Raw genomic sequence first — 12,574 nt, forward strand, 5'->3', positions numbered from 1 at the left:
GGTGTATGAGAAGCAAACTGTGTCCTGTTGGGATCTTTAACCTGCTTGCAAGCTGTATGGGTAAAGAGTCCCCAAGACAAGCCTTCCCTGAGACCTGAGGCCCCAAAGCAAATGACATTTTTTAATGACACTGTATTTATTTTAATTACCAGACTATTCCCTAAAGTAGTTGGACCTGTTGAGCTTCAAAATATAACTACTTGTTGCAAGTTGATTATAATAAGGCACTTGATGTTTATAATTGGTCTGCAGTGCTTTCTAAAGGAGTACACTGGAGACTGGGGTTCAGTGGAGAATGAGGTAGGGTGGAGTCTTGTACTAGTCAGTGTGTCGATGAGCATGCCGAAAACATCAGGTGGGCCATGGGAGCAGGCAGCCGGAGGGTGGTGGGCCATGCACTTGTCCTCCCCCACCCTCATGCCCTTAACTGGACAGGGAAGGACCCTTTTCTTCTGGGATCCACAAATATAAAACAAACATTCCTCTTCTTCATAATCAGATTAGCTGAGCCTTCCCTGCAGTGGTCTGGTGGCAGAGCCACTCCCCAAGGGATGACACCCTGAGTTTTTCCCTCTCCTCCTCATTTAAGAACCTGCCCCTCATTCTCTATTGGGTCTTTTCTTTTTAAATTTTTTTTTAGAGATGGGGTCTTGCTCTTGCTCAGGCTGATCTGGAACTCCTGAGCTTAAGCAATCCACCCACCTTGGCCTCCCAGAGTGCTGGGATTACAGGTGTGAGCCACCACTGCGCCCAGCCTGTGCATCTATTTTCTTAGCAACAACAAAGATGTCTGTGTTCAGCTTTGAGAAAAACTAACCTGAATTGCATTTCACCTCTAGCTGCTTGTCAGGTAAGAAGTCCAGTCAGCTCAGTGCAGCAGCTTCCCCAGCTGCAAGTAAGGAGGGGAGCCCTGTGGTCCCATCCCTGCACCCTTCCTGGGCTCCTTTCTTGAAGGCAGCCCCAAGGACTCCATAGCAGGCCTTGCCTCCAAGAAATTAATTCCCATTTTCTATCTTTCAGCAGTTTGAGGTTGCATCACTTCCCGAGAACATCTCTCCTAAAGCATCAGAAGTTCGGGGTGCAACAGACAGCATACCACTAGAGAAGGGCAGGAACCATTCTGGCCCACACTTTAATTGATCGCTTTTCCCCCACTGGGCCCTGATTCAGCTGAAACAGCTCACAGGTCAGTGCTGATGCAAGAGGCCCAGGGCTCCCCAGCCTGCTCTGCTGGGACGGGCCAGGATCCCAGGCCACAGCGAGAGGCAAGGAAGACATGAATAACCGGTGAATGAATGCCACTTGAGGATGAGAGTTCAGGAAATTGCAAAGAAGGGAAGAGAAGAGGCAAGCAGGGCCGCAGGGAGTGTCGCCGACGTCCAAACCCCTGGGTCAGACCAACACGCAGCACAGCCACTGCAAAGAAGAAAGACAAGGGTGAGTCTGCAGCTTCTCAGGGAGCAGGTGTGGGTCCCCACGGATCCTCCTGCCTCACGAGAGCGTCATCCTTTATCTCTACCCTACAGTGAACAGTGAGCACCTTGTTCAAGGGGCCCTGAACTAAGTCACTAGTTCCTGAGCCAGAGCATTACTGAAATGCAACTTAGACTCAAAGGGGTTTCCAAAAATAGGTGTGTGTGTGTATACACACCTATATCCCCCGTATATGTGTGTATATTCCTATATAGAGATTTGTTCGGTTCTTATGTGATGTCTGTGTATATACACCCTTATACTCTCTCTCTCTCTCTCTCTCTTAGGTTTCGCTCCATTGTCCAGGTATCTGATGGAATCTACAAATATGTTTCTTGAAAGGCATTTCCCAGACCACAGCAAAGAGGCCAGTGACATTGCCATTTTAGAGAAGAAAAGAAAGAAGTTGGGCCTGAACAAGTTGGCATGGGCAGCAATAACCTGGCACTCTGGTTCTACTGCCAGTGCCTCTCCCAGCCTGGACCCTGGGACTCCTGCACACTTCTGGCTGTCCCCTCCGGCCGGTGAAGCGTCTGCAAGAACAAAACTGCAGCCCCGCATAGGGAAAGTCCTACGGTTTTTTCTACAGAAAACACTGTGTGTCTTACATTCAGTAAAAAAACTCATTTATTGGGCAGCGCCTGTGGCTCAAAGGAGTAGGGCGCTGGCCCCATATGCTGGAGGTGGTGGGTTCAAACCCAGCCCCAGCCAAAAACTGCAAAAAAAAAAAAAACACAAAAAAACAAAAACTCATCTATTTTGTGTCTTCTTTCTACCTTGTTGCAATTTCATTTTTTATTTCCCATGCCCTTTTATATGTTAGTCTAAAATAGCTGGCCCAAGGAGTCAGATAACTGAAATGGTGCCCACCACCTCCAACTCCATCTCAATTAACAAAAGCTTGAATCTTTAAAATTATTTGAAGTGTAGCTGTTGCCTTATCATTAAGGTAATAGGCCACCTGTGGGGGCTCACACCTATTATTCTAGTGCTCTGGGAGACCAAGGCAAATGGATTGCTCGAGCTCAGGAGTTCGAGACCAACCTGAGCAACAGCAAGACCCCATCTCTACTAAAACTAGCCAGGCATTGTGACAGGTGCCTGCAGTCCTAGCTATTTGGGAACACCATGGCACTTTACCCAGTGGGACAGAGTGAGACTTTGTCTCAAAAAAAAAAAAGATAAATAAAAATGCTTGGAAAACTGCATGTAGACAATCACACTCCTTGCTTAATGCTGCAGAATGCATGTGGGGTTCATGTGGAAAGAAGGCGGTCAGTAGGAATAAACGCCACTCAGCACTTACACCATCCAAAAATTTCTAAGTGCCTTCAACGAGCAGTTCATCAAACCTCAGGCCATTTACCTCAGCCAGAGAAAGCTGAATCGTGCCATCCTGGTCCTTGTCCAGAAGTCTGAACAGTTCTAAAATGCCAGAGAAAGAATGAAATTGGAGAGGGCTTGTTCCTAGGCTTTGGGACAGTCAGGAGAGCTGCTTCCGTCCACCCCGTGCCAGCCTGGGCACCTTCCTTTTCCCTACCCACCCTCCCCTCCAGCCCCCACCTAGCCTCAGGGACCTCGAAAAGCTCCATCTAGACCCAGGGCCCAGGATGAACCTTTTTGGCAGTAGGTGTCCCCCAGGCCAAAAGGACAAACCCAGGTGCCAGCAGAAACAGTCCCTTTGGCATCTCCATCCACAGAAGCTTTGTGTCAGAAACTGCAAATATTCTATCAAGAGTGAGACTGTGGAACAGACAGTGGTTGCCTTGTTTGTGGGTAATCCTGTGCCTTAGCTCTGCCTCTGGATAGCTGACCCTTTCTTTGCCCATCAGAACTCATCACCTACCAAACCTCAGTGGAAGGAACCCCCCCGCCCTTAATGAGATGTCTGATCCCGAGGCTCAAGGTGGCCAAAGAACACATACAGCCCTCCAGAGGGGTCCCTGATCCTCTCACTGGAAGGTGACATGTGTTCTCAATACGTGGAAGCATAAATATGAATAACATTAAAGCCTTCTAAGCACCACAGGGGATTCAGTCACCTCAGCGTAGGGACTGCACACAGCAGATGCACAATAATCTGGATGGCAGCTTTTCAAGTCTCCAAGAAAGAGCAGCCTCAGACCTTGGGTCTGGCCAGCTTGGACATCTGCATTCCCTTCCATTTCTTCCTGTCCTTGCCCCGGGGTGCCACAGTTTCAGAACCCCATCCCCAGTTTCTTGAGGATATTCCTCTATTCTTCTTAGAGGATAGGGTGACTCACTGAAGAGGGTCTCCAGGCGGATCATACAAGCAACGAAGCTGTCAAAGTCAATGCCAAGCTTGCTGCATGCATACCGCACAGCGATGGTCTGCTGCACCTGGTTGTTAAGCGTGAAACCTGAGGACAGAGGGGGCCCGGGTCACAGGTGGAGTGCAGGACTCAGAACTGCCTCTGATCAAAATTCATGGAGCTGACATCAGAGGGGCCTTCTATGGTTCTGTATAAATCTACAAACCAGGTCTGACCCTTCCTTCTTCTCCAGGGTCCCAGAGGTGTCCTGTCATCCAATCCCTCTCCTCTTAGACACTCCTTGACAGGACTATCCTCAACTCTGCTCCAACACCAGCACCCCCACTAACTTAGCCAGGGATCACATTAGGCACAGCAAGTGAAAGCAGAGATGGGCAGTGTTGGTGGTCCCCTGCCCATCTCCTTCATAGCCCCATACTCTGTAATTCTTGTCATCTTCCCAGTAACAGGTAGAGCTGTTGAAAAACATTCTAAAGAGTTAAGCTATATAGAATTCAGAAACGTTCTCTCCTTCCTGCATAGGAAAGGCCGTCTACAAAGCTTTCTTGTCATACTGATATCCAACATAAGATAACCACCAATGATGTCTATCAGCAATCATCATAATGAGAATAATGATTTAAAATGGCCCATCTGGTACACCAGGGAATACTATGCAGCCCTAAAGAAAGATGGAGACTTCACCTCCTTCATGTTTACATGGATGGAGCTGGAGAATATTCTTCTTAGCAAAGTGTCTCAAGAATGGAAGAAAAAGTATCCAATGTATTCAACCCTATTATGAAACTAATTTATAGCTTTCATAGGAAAGCTATAACCCAATTTCAGCCCAAGAATATGGGGAAAGGGGAGAGGGAGGGGAGAGGGAGGGGAGGGGAGAGGGAGGGGAGGCGAGAGGGAGGGGAGGGGGAGGACGGGTAGAGGGAAGGCGATTGGTGGGATCATGTCTATGGTTTATCCTATGGGGGTACATGTGAGTCTTTCCAAATCTAGAATATAAATGTCTTAACATAATAACTAAGAAAATGACATCAAGGCTATGTTAACCAGTTGGATGAAAGTATTTCAAACTGTTTATAGAAACAACACACTGTACCCCATGATAGTATTAATGTGCACAGCTATGATTTAATAAACAAAATGGCCCATCTGGGTCCCAAGACCTTGAAATAGGATGCGTCCTCACCTGCCTTCTTGAGAGCTGTCCTCATATCATGGGCATCGATGGTGCCCATGTGGTTGTGATCCATTTCCTGATAGATCTCCTAAAGCATAAGAGAAACTCTAAGTAGAAACAATCATTCACGAGCCCTACACCCCTGCCAGAACCATCTCCCTCCACCCTCATGCTTCCTTGAAAGGTCAGAGATACAGGTGAGACCCCACTGACTCCTCCCAAGAAGCTTTCTGAGCAAGGATAATGGGCTGACCTGTGCTGGGCCATCTGCCATCTGAATGACAGGAGTGTCTTATGGCCTCTTTTTCCTTCATAAACAAGCCCAGATTTTGTAGTTTTGACCATGATTAAGGATCTGGTCAGATTATAATCCAAAATAGACCAGAAATGAATGACAGGGAGGGTTAAAACAGAGGAGAGGGGCCAGAGCCCAGAGGATGCCCAGAGGAAGAGGAGCATTACCAGATACTTCTGAATCTTCAGCCAGAGCATCTTGAATTCCACCGGCCCCAAGGTGCCCGTTCCATTGCTCTAGGCAAACGTTAAAGGCCAACCACATGCTACATGCCCTATGGATTTCTTTCTCTTGTGATCTTACATGAGTGCCTCAAGGCCTTAGTGAACCTGAACCTTCCATGTCTGCAGCAAGTGGAGCAGTAGGGGTGACAGAGGGAAATGGCTTCAAGAGAAGATTAAAAAGTCAAATGCTCACCAAGACCCTCCTCTGAGGTCAGGGACAGAGCTGGGAACAAAGAGTAAGTCATGAGCCTGTGGACGTCCTAATACTGTGATGCCCAACCCCCGGCCGAGGACCAGTGCCAGTCCACAACCTGTTAGGCCCACAGCAGCAGGCGCTCAAACCAAGCTTTACCCTCACTGTCTCCCATCAGTCCCAGATGGGACTGTCTAGCTCAGAGCTCTCACTGATTCTACATTACAGTGAGTTGTACAATTATTTTATTATATATTGCAATGTAATAATAATAGAAATAAAGTGCACGATAAATGTGATGCACCTGAATCATCTCAAAACCACCCACTCCACCTGATTCATGGAAAAATTCTTTTGTGAAACCGGTCCCTGTGTCATAAAGTTTGGGGACTGACCGCTGTCCTAGTGCATCAGTAACTAGCGTCTCACACCCTAATCATCCTGAGTTATTAACAGAGTTAATATGATCATTAACAGAGCTATATGATCTGTAAATTCACTTCCCGTTTAAATTTCTGTGACTGACCATTCAGACATTAGAGTTGGTTGGAATGTCAAAGAGTGATCGGGAAGTAATCAAGAGGAATGAGGTTGGGATTCCCTGGCAGGCGGTCTGTTCACAGGCCACCGCACAACCACACAGCTGTGGAGCTGTGTGGAATTCTCTGTGTCCGACTTACTCCCTGACGCTTTTTGGAGCACTGTGCTTGTCGAGGAGATTTGGTTTTGGACTGGCCTTCCATCATGAAGTTAAGTCTCTGAATCACTACTCTTCACTCACCAACCACAATTAATCAATAAACATCAGCATCTTACAGCACCAATGTTCTGAAACAGACTGTCACTGCCGCCTTCTTTAACCAGACAAATAAAAAGTCCTGTTTTTTATTTGTGTAAAAAAAAAAGTGTAAACCTCACCCTTTAAGAAAGCCTGTATTTTCCTTCTCTCTCTCTCTCCCTCTCTCATCTCAGTCCGTTGGCCCAGGCTGGGGTCTTAGCATCATAACACGCAGCGCCCTCAAACTCCTGCACTCAAGCAATCCTTCTGTGTCAGCCTCCTGAGTAGCTGGAATGACAGGTGCTTGACACAACATGCAGCTATTTTCTTTTTAGTAGATACAAGAGTCTTCCTCTTGCTCAGACTGGTCTTGAACTCCTGAGCTCAAGAAATCCATCTGCCTCGTCCTCCCAGAGTGCTGAGATTACAGGTCTGAGCCCCTGCGCCCGGCCCTGTCTTCCTACATCTATAATCACTAAGTGTTGAGTGACTCACAGCCTTCAAACCCTTACTAATAATCCCTCCCACAAATCTCAGAAAAGTAGTGTGCCAAGGAAGCTGACGCTCTAGGTCCAGGCACTTTATAGACGTCCTTCATCCTCGTAATAGCCACAGGCTAGATATTGTTCTACCATTTCCCAGGAGAAGAAACTGAGGTTCCGAGTATTTAATAACTTTCTCAAATGTAAGCATTCAGATTAGATGTTCACGATAAGCAAATTTATAGAGACAGAAAGTATATTGTGGTGGCCAAGGGATGAGGGATCAGGGAAGAGTGGGACGTGACTGCTAATGTGAGTGCGAGGTTTCTTGTGGAGGTGAAGAAGATGTTCTGACTTGTGTGAGGGTGGTCGGAAACTCTGTGATTACACAAAACCATTAAAGTACACACTTTAAATAGATATGTTGTATGGTGTGTAAGTTATATCTCAATCAAGCTGTGATTTTTTTAAGGACTCCATGGGTTTTGCTACACATTATGATTCAGAAGCACTTCCCCCCACCATCTAAACTCTGGAATAAAAAACTCCCAAAGAGTGACAGAGTCACACCCCTCTTGGAGCTGTGACAAACACAAATGCCAGCGGGGACAATGAGTGGGCAGACCACAAGGCAAGCCTCAAATCTAAATGGAAGTCAACAGGCATTGTTATTATTATTATTGCTGTTGGGGGTTCATTGAGGGTGCAAGAAACCAGGCTACACTGATTACATTTGTTAGATAAAGTCCCCCTTATAATTGTGTCTTGCCCCCAAAAGTTGTGGCACACACCAAGACACCACCCCCTCCCTCCTTCCCTCTCTCTGCTCTCCCCTTCCCCCCCCCATCATGTCATTAATTGTCATTAATTGTCCTTATATGAAAATCGACTACATAGGATTCATGCTTCTCCATTCTTGTGATGCTTTACTAAGAATGATGTGTTCCACTTCCATCCAGGTTAATACAAAGGATGAAAAGTCTCCATCTTTTTAATGGCTGAATAGTATTCCATGGTATACATACACCACAGCTTGTTAATCCATTCCTGGGTTGGTGGGCATTTAGGCCACATTTTGGCAATTGTAAATTGAGCAGTGGATAAACAGTCTAGTGCAAGTGTCCTTATGGTAAAAGGATTTTTTTCCTTCTGGGTAGACGCCCAGTAATGGGATTGCAGGATCAAATAGGAGGTCTAGCTTGAGTTCTTTGAGGGTTCTCCATACTTCCTTCCAAAAAGGTTGTAATTTGCAGTCCCACCAGCAGTGTAAAAGTGTTCCCTTCTCTCCACATCCATGCCAACATCTGTAGTTTTGAGATGTTGTGATGTGGGCCATTCTCTCTGGGGTTAGATGGTATCTCAGGGTGGTTTTGATTTGCATTTCTCTAATAATTAGGGATGATGAGCATTTTTCCATATGTTTGTTAGCCATTTGTCTGTCTTCTTTAGAGAAGGTTCTATTCATGTCTCTTGCCCATTGATATGTGGGATTGTTGGCTTTTTTCATGTGGATTAATTTGAGTTCTCTATAGATCCTAGTTATCAAGCTTTTGTCTGATTCAAAATATGCAAATATCCTTTCCCATTGTGTAGGTTGTCTATTTGCTTTGGCTGTTATCTCCTTAGCTGTACAGAAGCTTTTCAGTTTAATTAAATCCCACTTGTTTATTTTTGTTGTTGCAATTGCCACAGAAGTCTTCTTCCCCAGGCCAATATCTTCCAGTGTTTTTCCTATGCTTTCTTTGAGGATTTTTATCATTCCATGCCTTAAATTTAGGTCTTTTATCCATCTTGAATCAATTTTTATGAATGGAGAAGAGTGCAGGTCCAGTTTCAGTCTTCTACCTGTGGATATCCAGTTCTCCCAGCACCATTTATTGAATAGGGATTCTTTTCCTCAGTGTATGTTATTGTTTGGTTTAGCAAAGATTAGGTGGCTGTAAGGTGTTAGTTTCATTTCCTGGTTTTCTATTTGATTCCAAATGTCTATGTTTATTTTTGTGCCAGTACCATGCTGTTTTGACTACTATGGCCTCTGTTGCTTTTTTTTTTTTTTTTTTTTTGACACAGTCTCACTCTGTTGCCCAGGCTAAAGTGCTGTGCCCTCAGCCTAACTCACAGAAACCTCAAAGTCCTGGGGTCAAGGGATTCTCCTGTCTCAGCCTCCAAAGTAGCTGCATCAACAGGTGCCTGCCACAAAACCCAGCTAATTTTATTATTTTTTAGTAGAGACAGGGTCTTGGTTTTGCTCAGGCTGGTCTCAAACTCCAGAGCTCAAGGGATTCCCCCCTCAGCCTCCCAGAGTGCTAGGGTTACAGGCGTGAACCACCATGCCCAGCCCAAGAAGCAAGGTTTGATGAGAATGATTCAGAAACTAAGGAACTATTGGTAGCAAAGGGAATCAACACTTAACAGTCCTTTGTGGCCTGCAAATCAAATCCTTAGCCACACGGGGAAGACATAGGGAAAAGCCCCAGCCTCATGCAGGGTGTGGTCACCTGAAGTTCTGAGGCCAAGAGAGAGAGTACCATCAGTGCATGATAACAGGCAAGCAGAGGCTGGCAGGCCCTCTGTCACCCAGGACCACTCTGTGCAACCACCACTCCTCTCAGCCCACAGTTAATGGAGGAATCCTACTGCAAAAGTGGTCAGAGCTCAGCAGTCAGGCCCAAAAAACCTAAGGAGAACCCCCCAAAGCTCCAATTTTTAAAGAAATTGCCTTCACCATCAGCACTGTGGGGAGCAGTAACCTGGACCTGCTATAGGCAAAGCTCTAAGGAAGCAATGTTCAACCATTTGCCCTCTCTGCCTTAATACCTAGAATAGTCCTTCTACCTAGAATGCCCCAACCTTCTCTACTCCTCCCCAAAACTACTGCCCATTTGCTATAGACAGAGTGTCTGTGTCCCTCCAAAATTTATATGCTAAAACCTAATCCCAATGTGACAATATTAGGAGCCGGGAACTTTTGGAGTTAATTAGGTCACTAGGTTGGAGCCCTTATAAATGAAATTAGTACTGTTATAAAAGGGACCCCAGGAAACTCCCTAGCCCGAGACGTTAGTGAGAAGATGGCCATCTATGAGCCAGGAAGCAGGTCCCCACCAGACACAAAATCTGTCAGAGCCTTGATCTTGGCCTTCCCAACCTCCAGAACTATGAGAAATAAATTTCTGTTGTTTATAAGGCACCCAATTTATGGTCTTCTGCGACAGGAGCCCAAATGGCCTCAGACATCATTGTCCAATATAAAGTGAGGGTTAATGGCTCAGCACCCATAGCTTAGTGGTAAGAGCACCAGCCACATACACCAAGACAGGCAGTTGGAACCTGGCCCAGTCATGCTAAACAACAATGACAACTACAACAAAAAAATAGCCAGGCATTGTGGCAGGAGCCTGTAGTCCCAGCTACTTAGGAGGCTGAGGCAAGAGAATCACTTAAGCCCAAGAGTTTGAGGTTGCTGTGAGCTGTGACACCACAGCACTCTACCAAGGACAACATAATGAGACTCTGTCTCAAAAAAAACTAAATAGCCAGGCATTGTGGCAGGAGCCTGTAGTCCCAGCTACTTAGGAGGCTGAGGCAAGAGAATCACTTAAGCCCAAGAGTTAGAGGTTGCAGTGAGCTATGACACCACAGCACACTACTGAGGGTGACATAGTGAGACTTTGTCTCAAAAATAAAAAAAAAAGTGAGGATTAAAGTAAATCAGAGGGAATAAATAGGTTTTATCTCATGTGACCATTATAAAAACTATTGCCAGTGGGTGTCCAAGGGCCTGAAATGATTTCTGAAACAAAGATCAGATAGTGGTGGGGAGGGCAGGGTGGGGGTGGGGGGACAGAGCAGAGCAGAAGGAGGGCTTCCACTAACAGTGTGGAGGGAGGTGGGCACACGCCACATGCTTGCTGGCTCTAAATCACAGGACTTGAACAAGGCACTTAAACACTGCAGGCCTCAGTTTCTTCACCTCTGTGTGAAATGGACATAACCTCAAGCTTTCTGAGGGGCATTGACACTGCTCATCCCCTTTCCTTTCTCCCTTTCTCTACCCTTCCCTTCCTTCTCACTGGAACAAGTAGAGGAATCTTTAAAAACAGGACAAAAATTAAAAATAATAAGACATGGCTCAGCACCTGTGGCTCAAGCAGCTAAGCCGCCAGCCACATACACCTGAGCTGGCAGGTTCAAATCCAGCCTGGGCCTGCCAAACAACAATGACGGCTGCAACCAAAAAATAGCTGGGTGTTGTGGTGGGCGCCTGTGGTCCCAGCTACTTGGGAGGCAGAGGCAGGAGGCTCGCTTGAGCCCAGGAGTTGGAGGTTGCTGTGAGCTGTGATGCCATAGTAGTCTACCCAGGGTGACAGCTTGAAGCTCTGTCTCAAAAATAAATAAATAAAAAATAAGACATGTAAAGGATACATCCAACAGGCTGATCATTTCCCTGCAAGTATTGATGTTGAATCCATCAAATTTTATGTCTGCTCCTAAATATTTAAATAGAAAAGGGGGTAAGAATCAGGATTATTTGAAGACAGAGGAAATAATCTCCATGGTAGGAGAGTACCAAAGACACAGCCAGAGTAGGGAGCAAACTTGGTCTCTGCCAATAGGAAGGGCATCATGGCGGGGCTTGCGGACAGACCCCGCCGCGCCTCCTGGTACTGTAGGCAGCAGGGTGGAGGAACACTGGCATCAGGCTCAGCATCTGAACCCCAACTCGGCTACTCACTTTGGCAAATTAACATCCCTGAGCTTTAATTTCCTCCCCCATCAAGTGGGACTAATAATAACAATGGCAATACTTGCCCCAAAGACTGGGTGAGCATTAATTCAGATGATTTAAGTCAAGTTTTAGCCTAGTGCCTGGCATATGATAAGTCCTTTTGTTTTAATTTTTTAAGTGGCAAAATTGTATATATTTGTAGGTCTACAGCATAATATCTGTATACATTGTGGAATGGCTAAATCAAGCTAATTACCGTATGTATTATACTACATATTATCTTTTTGCAGTGAAAACATGAGTAAATTCTATTCTCAGCAATTTTCAAGTATACAATATATTATTATTAACTACAGTCATCGTGATGTACAATAAGTCACTTAAACTTATTCTTATCTAACTGGAAATTACATATTCTTTGACCAACATCTTCCCAATCTACCCACTCCTCAGCCCCAAAAATCACCATTCTACTCTCTGATTCTACAAGTTCAACATTTCTAGACGTTTTATAAGCTAAGTATATTTTAAGCACTGTACATCTAAACTTCCAAATAACTTCAGAGTAGATGCTATCACTATCTTCATTTCATAGATAAGAAAACTGAACTCCAGAGAGGTGACATAATTTGCTCAAGGTCACTCAACCAGTGGGGGGCAGAGCTGGCTCAAATTCGGGCCACCGGCTCAGCGCCTATAGCTCAACCGGCTTAAGGCGCCAGCCCCATACACCTAAGGTGGCGGGTTTGAATCCCCAGCCTGGACCCGCCAAACAACAATGATGGCTGCAACCAAAAAATAGCCAGCCACATACACCTAGGGTGGCAGGTTCGAATCCAGCCCAGGCCTGCCAATGAACAATGATGGCTGCAAGCAGAAAATAGCCGGGCGTTGTGGCAGGTGCCTGTGGTCCCAGCTACTTGGGAGGC

At 45.9% G+C, this 12,574-nt stretch overlaps 1 protein-coding gene across 2 annotated transcripts in view; it reads right to left on the reverse strand.

Moving 5' to 3' along the window:
- Positions 1 to 1,053: 1,053 nt before the first annotated feature.
- The window catches only part of CAPN8 (calpain 8), a 79,005-nt gene continuing 67,484 nt past the window's right edge, over positions 1,054 to 12,574 (reverse strand). Inside the window, exons 16-21 of one of the 2 annotated variants that reach the window (XM_023513927.1) lie at positions 11,342 to 11,406; positions 5,407 to 5,475; positions 4,954 to 5,032; positions 3,738 to 3,854; positions 2,840 to 2,898; positions 1,054 to 1,416 (exon numbers count right to left, since the gene is read on the reverse strand). In XM_023513927.1, the coding sequence (XP_023369695.1) occupies positions 1,393 to 1,416; positions 2,840 to 2,898; positions 3,738 to 3,854; positions 4,954 to 5,032; positions 5,407 to 5,475; positions 11,342 to 11,406 (413 nt within the window). In that variant the 3' untranslated portion in view covers positions 1,054 to 1,392. Of the gene's footprint in view, positions 1,417 to 2,767; positions 2,899 to 3,737; positions 3,855 to 4,953; positions 5,033 to 5,406; positions 5,476 to 11,341; positions 11,407 to 12,574 lie in introns of those variants that run through there. The other variant, XM_023513926.1, reaches the window with a different exon arrangement.

The sequence above is a fragment of the Otolemur garnettii genome, unplaced genomic scaffold (genome assembly GCF_000181295.1).
Source record: "Otolemur garnettii isolate 467f Iridium unplaced genomic scaffold, OtoGar3 scaffold00045, whole genome shotgun sequence".
NCBI classification, from domain to species: domain Eukaryota; kingdom Metazoa; phylum Chordata; class Mammalia; order Primates; family Galagidae; genus Otolemur; species Otolemur garnettii.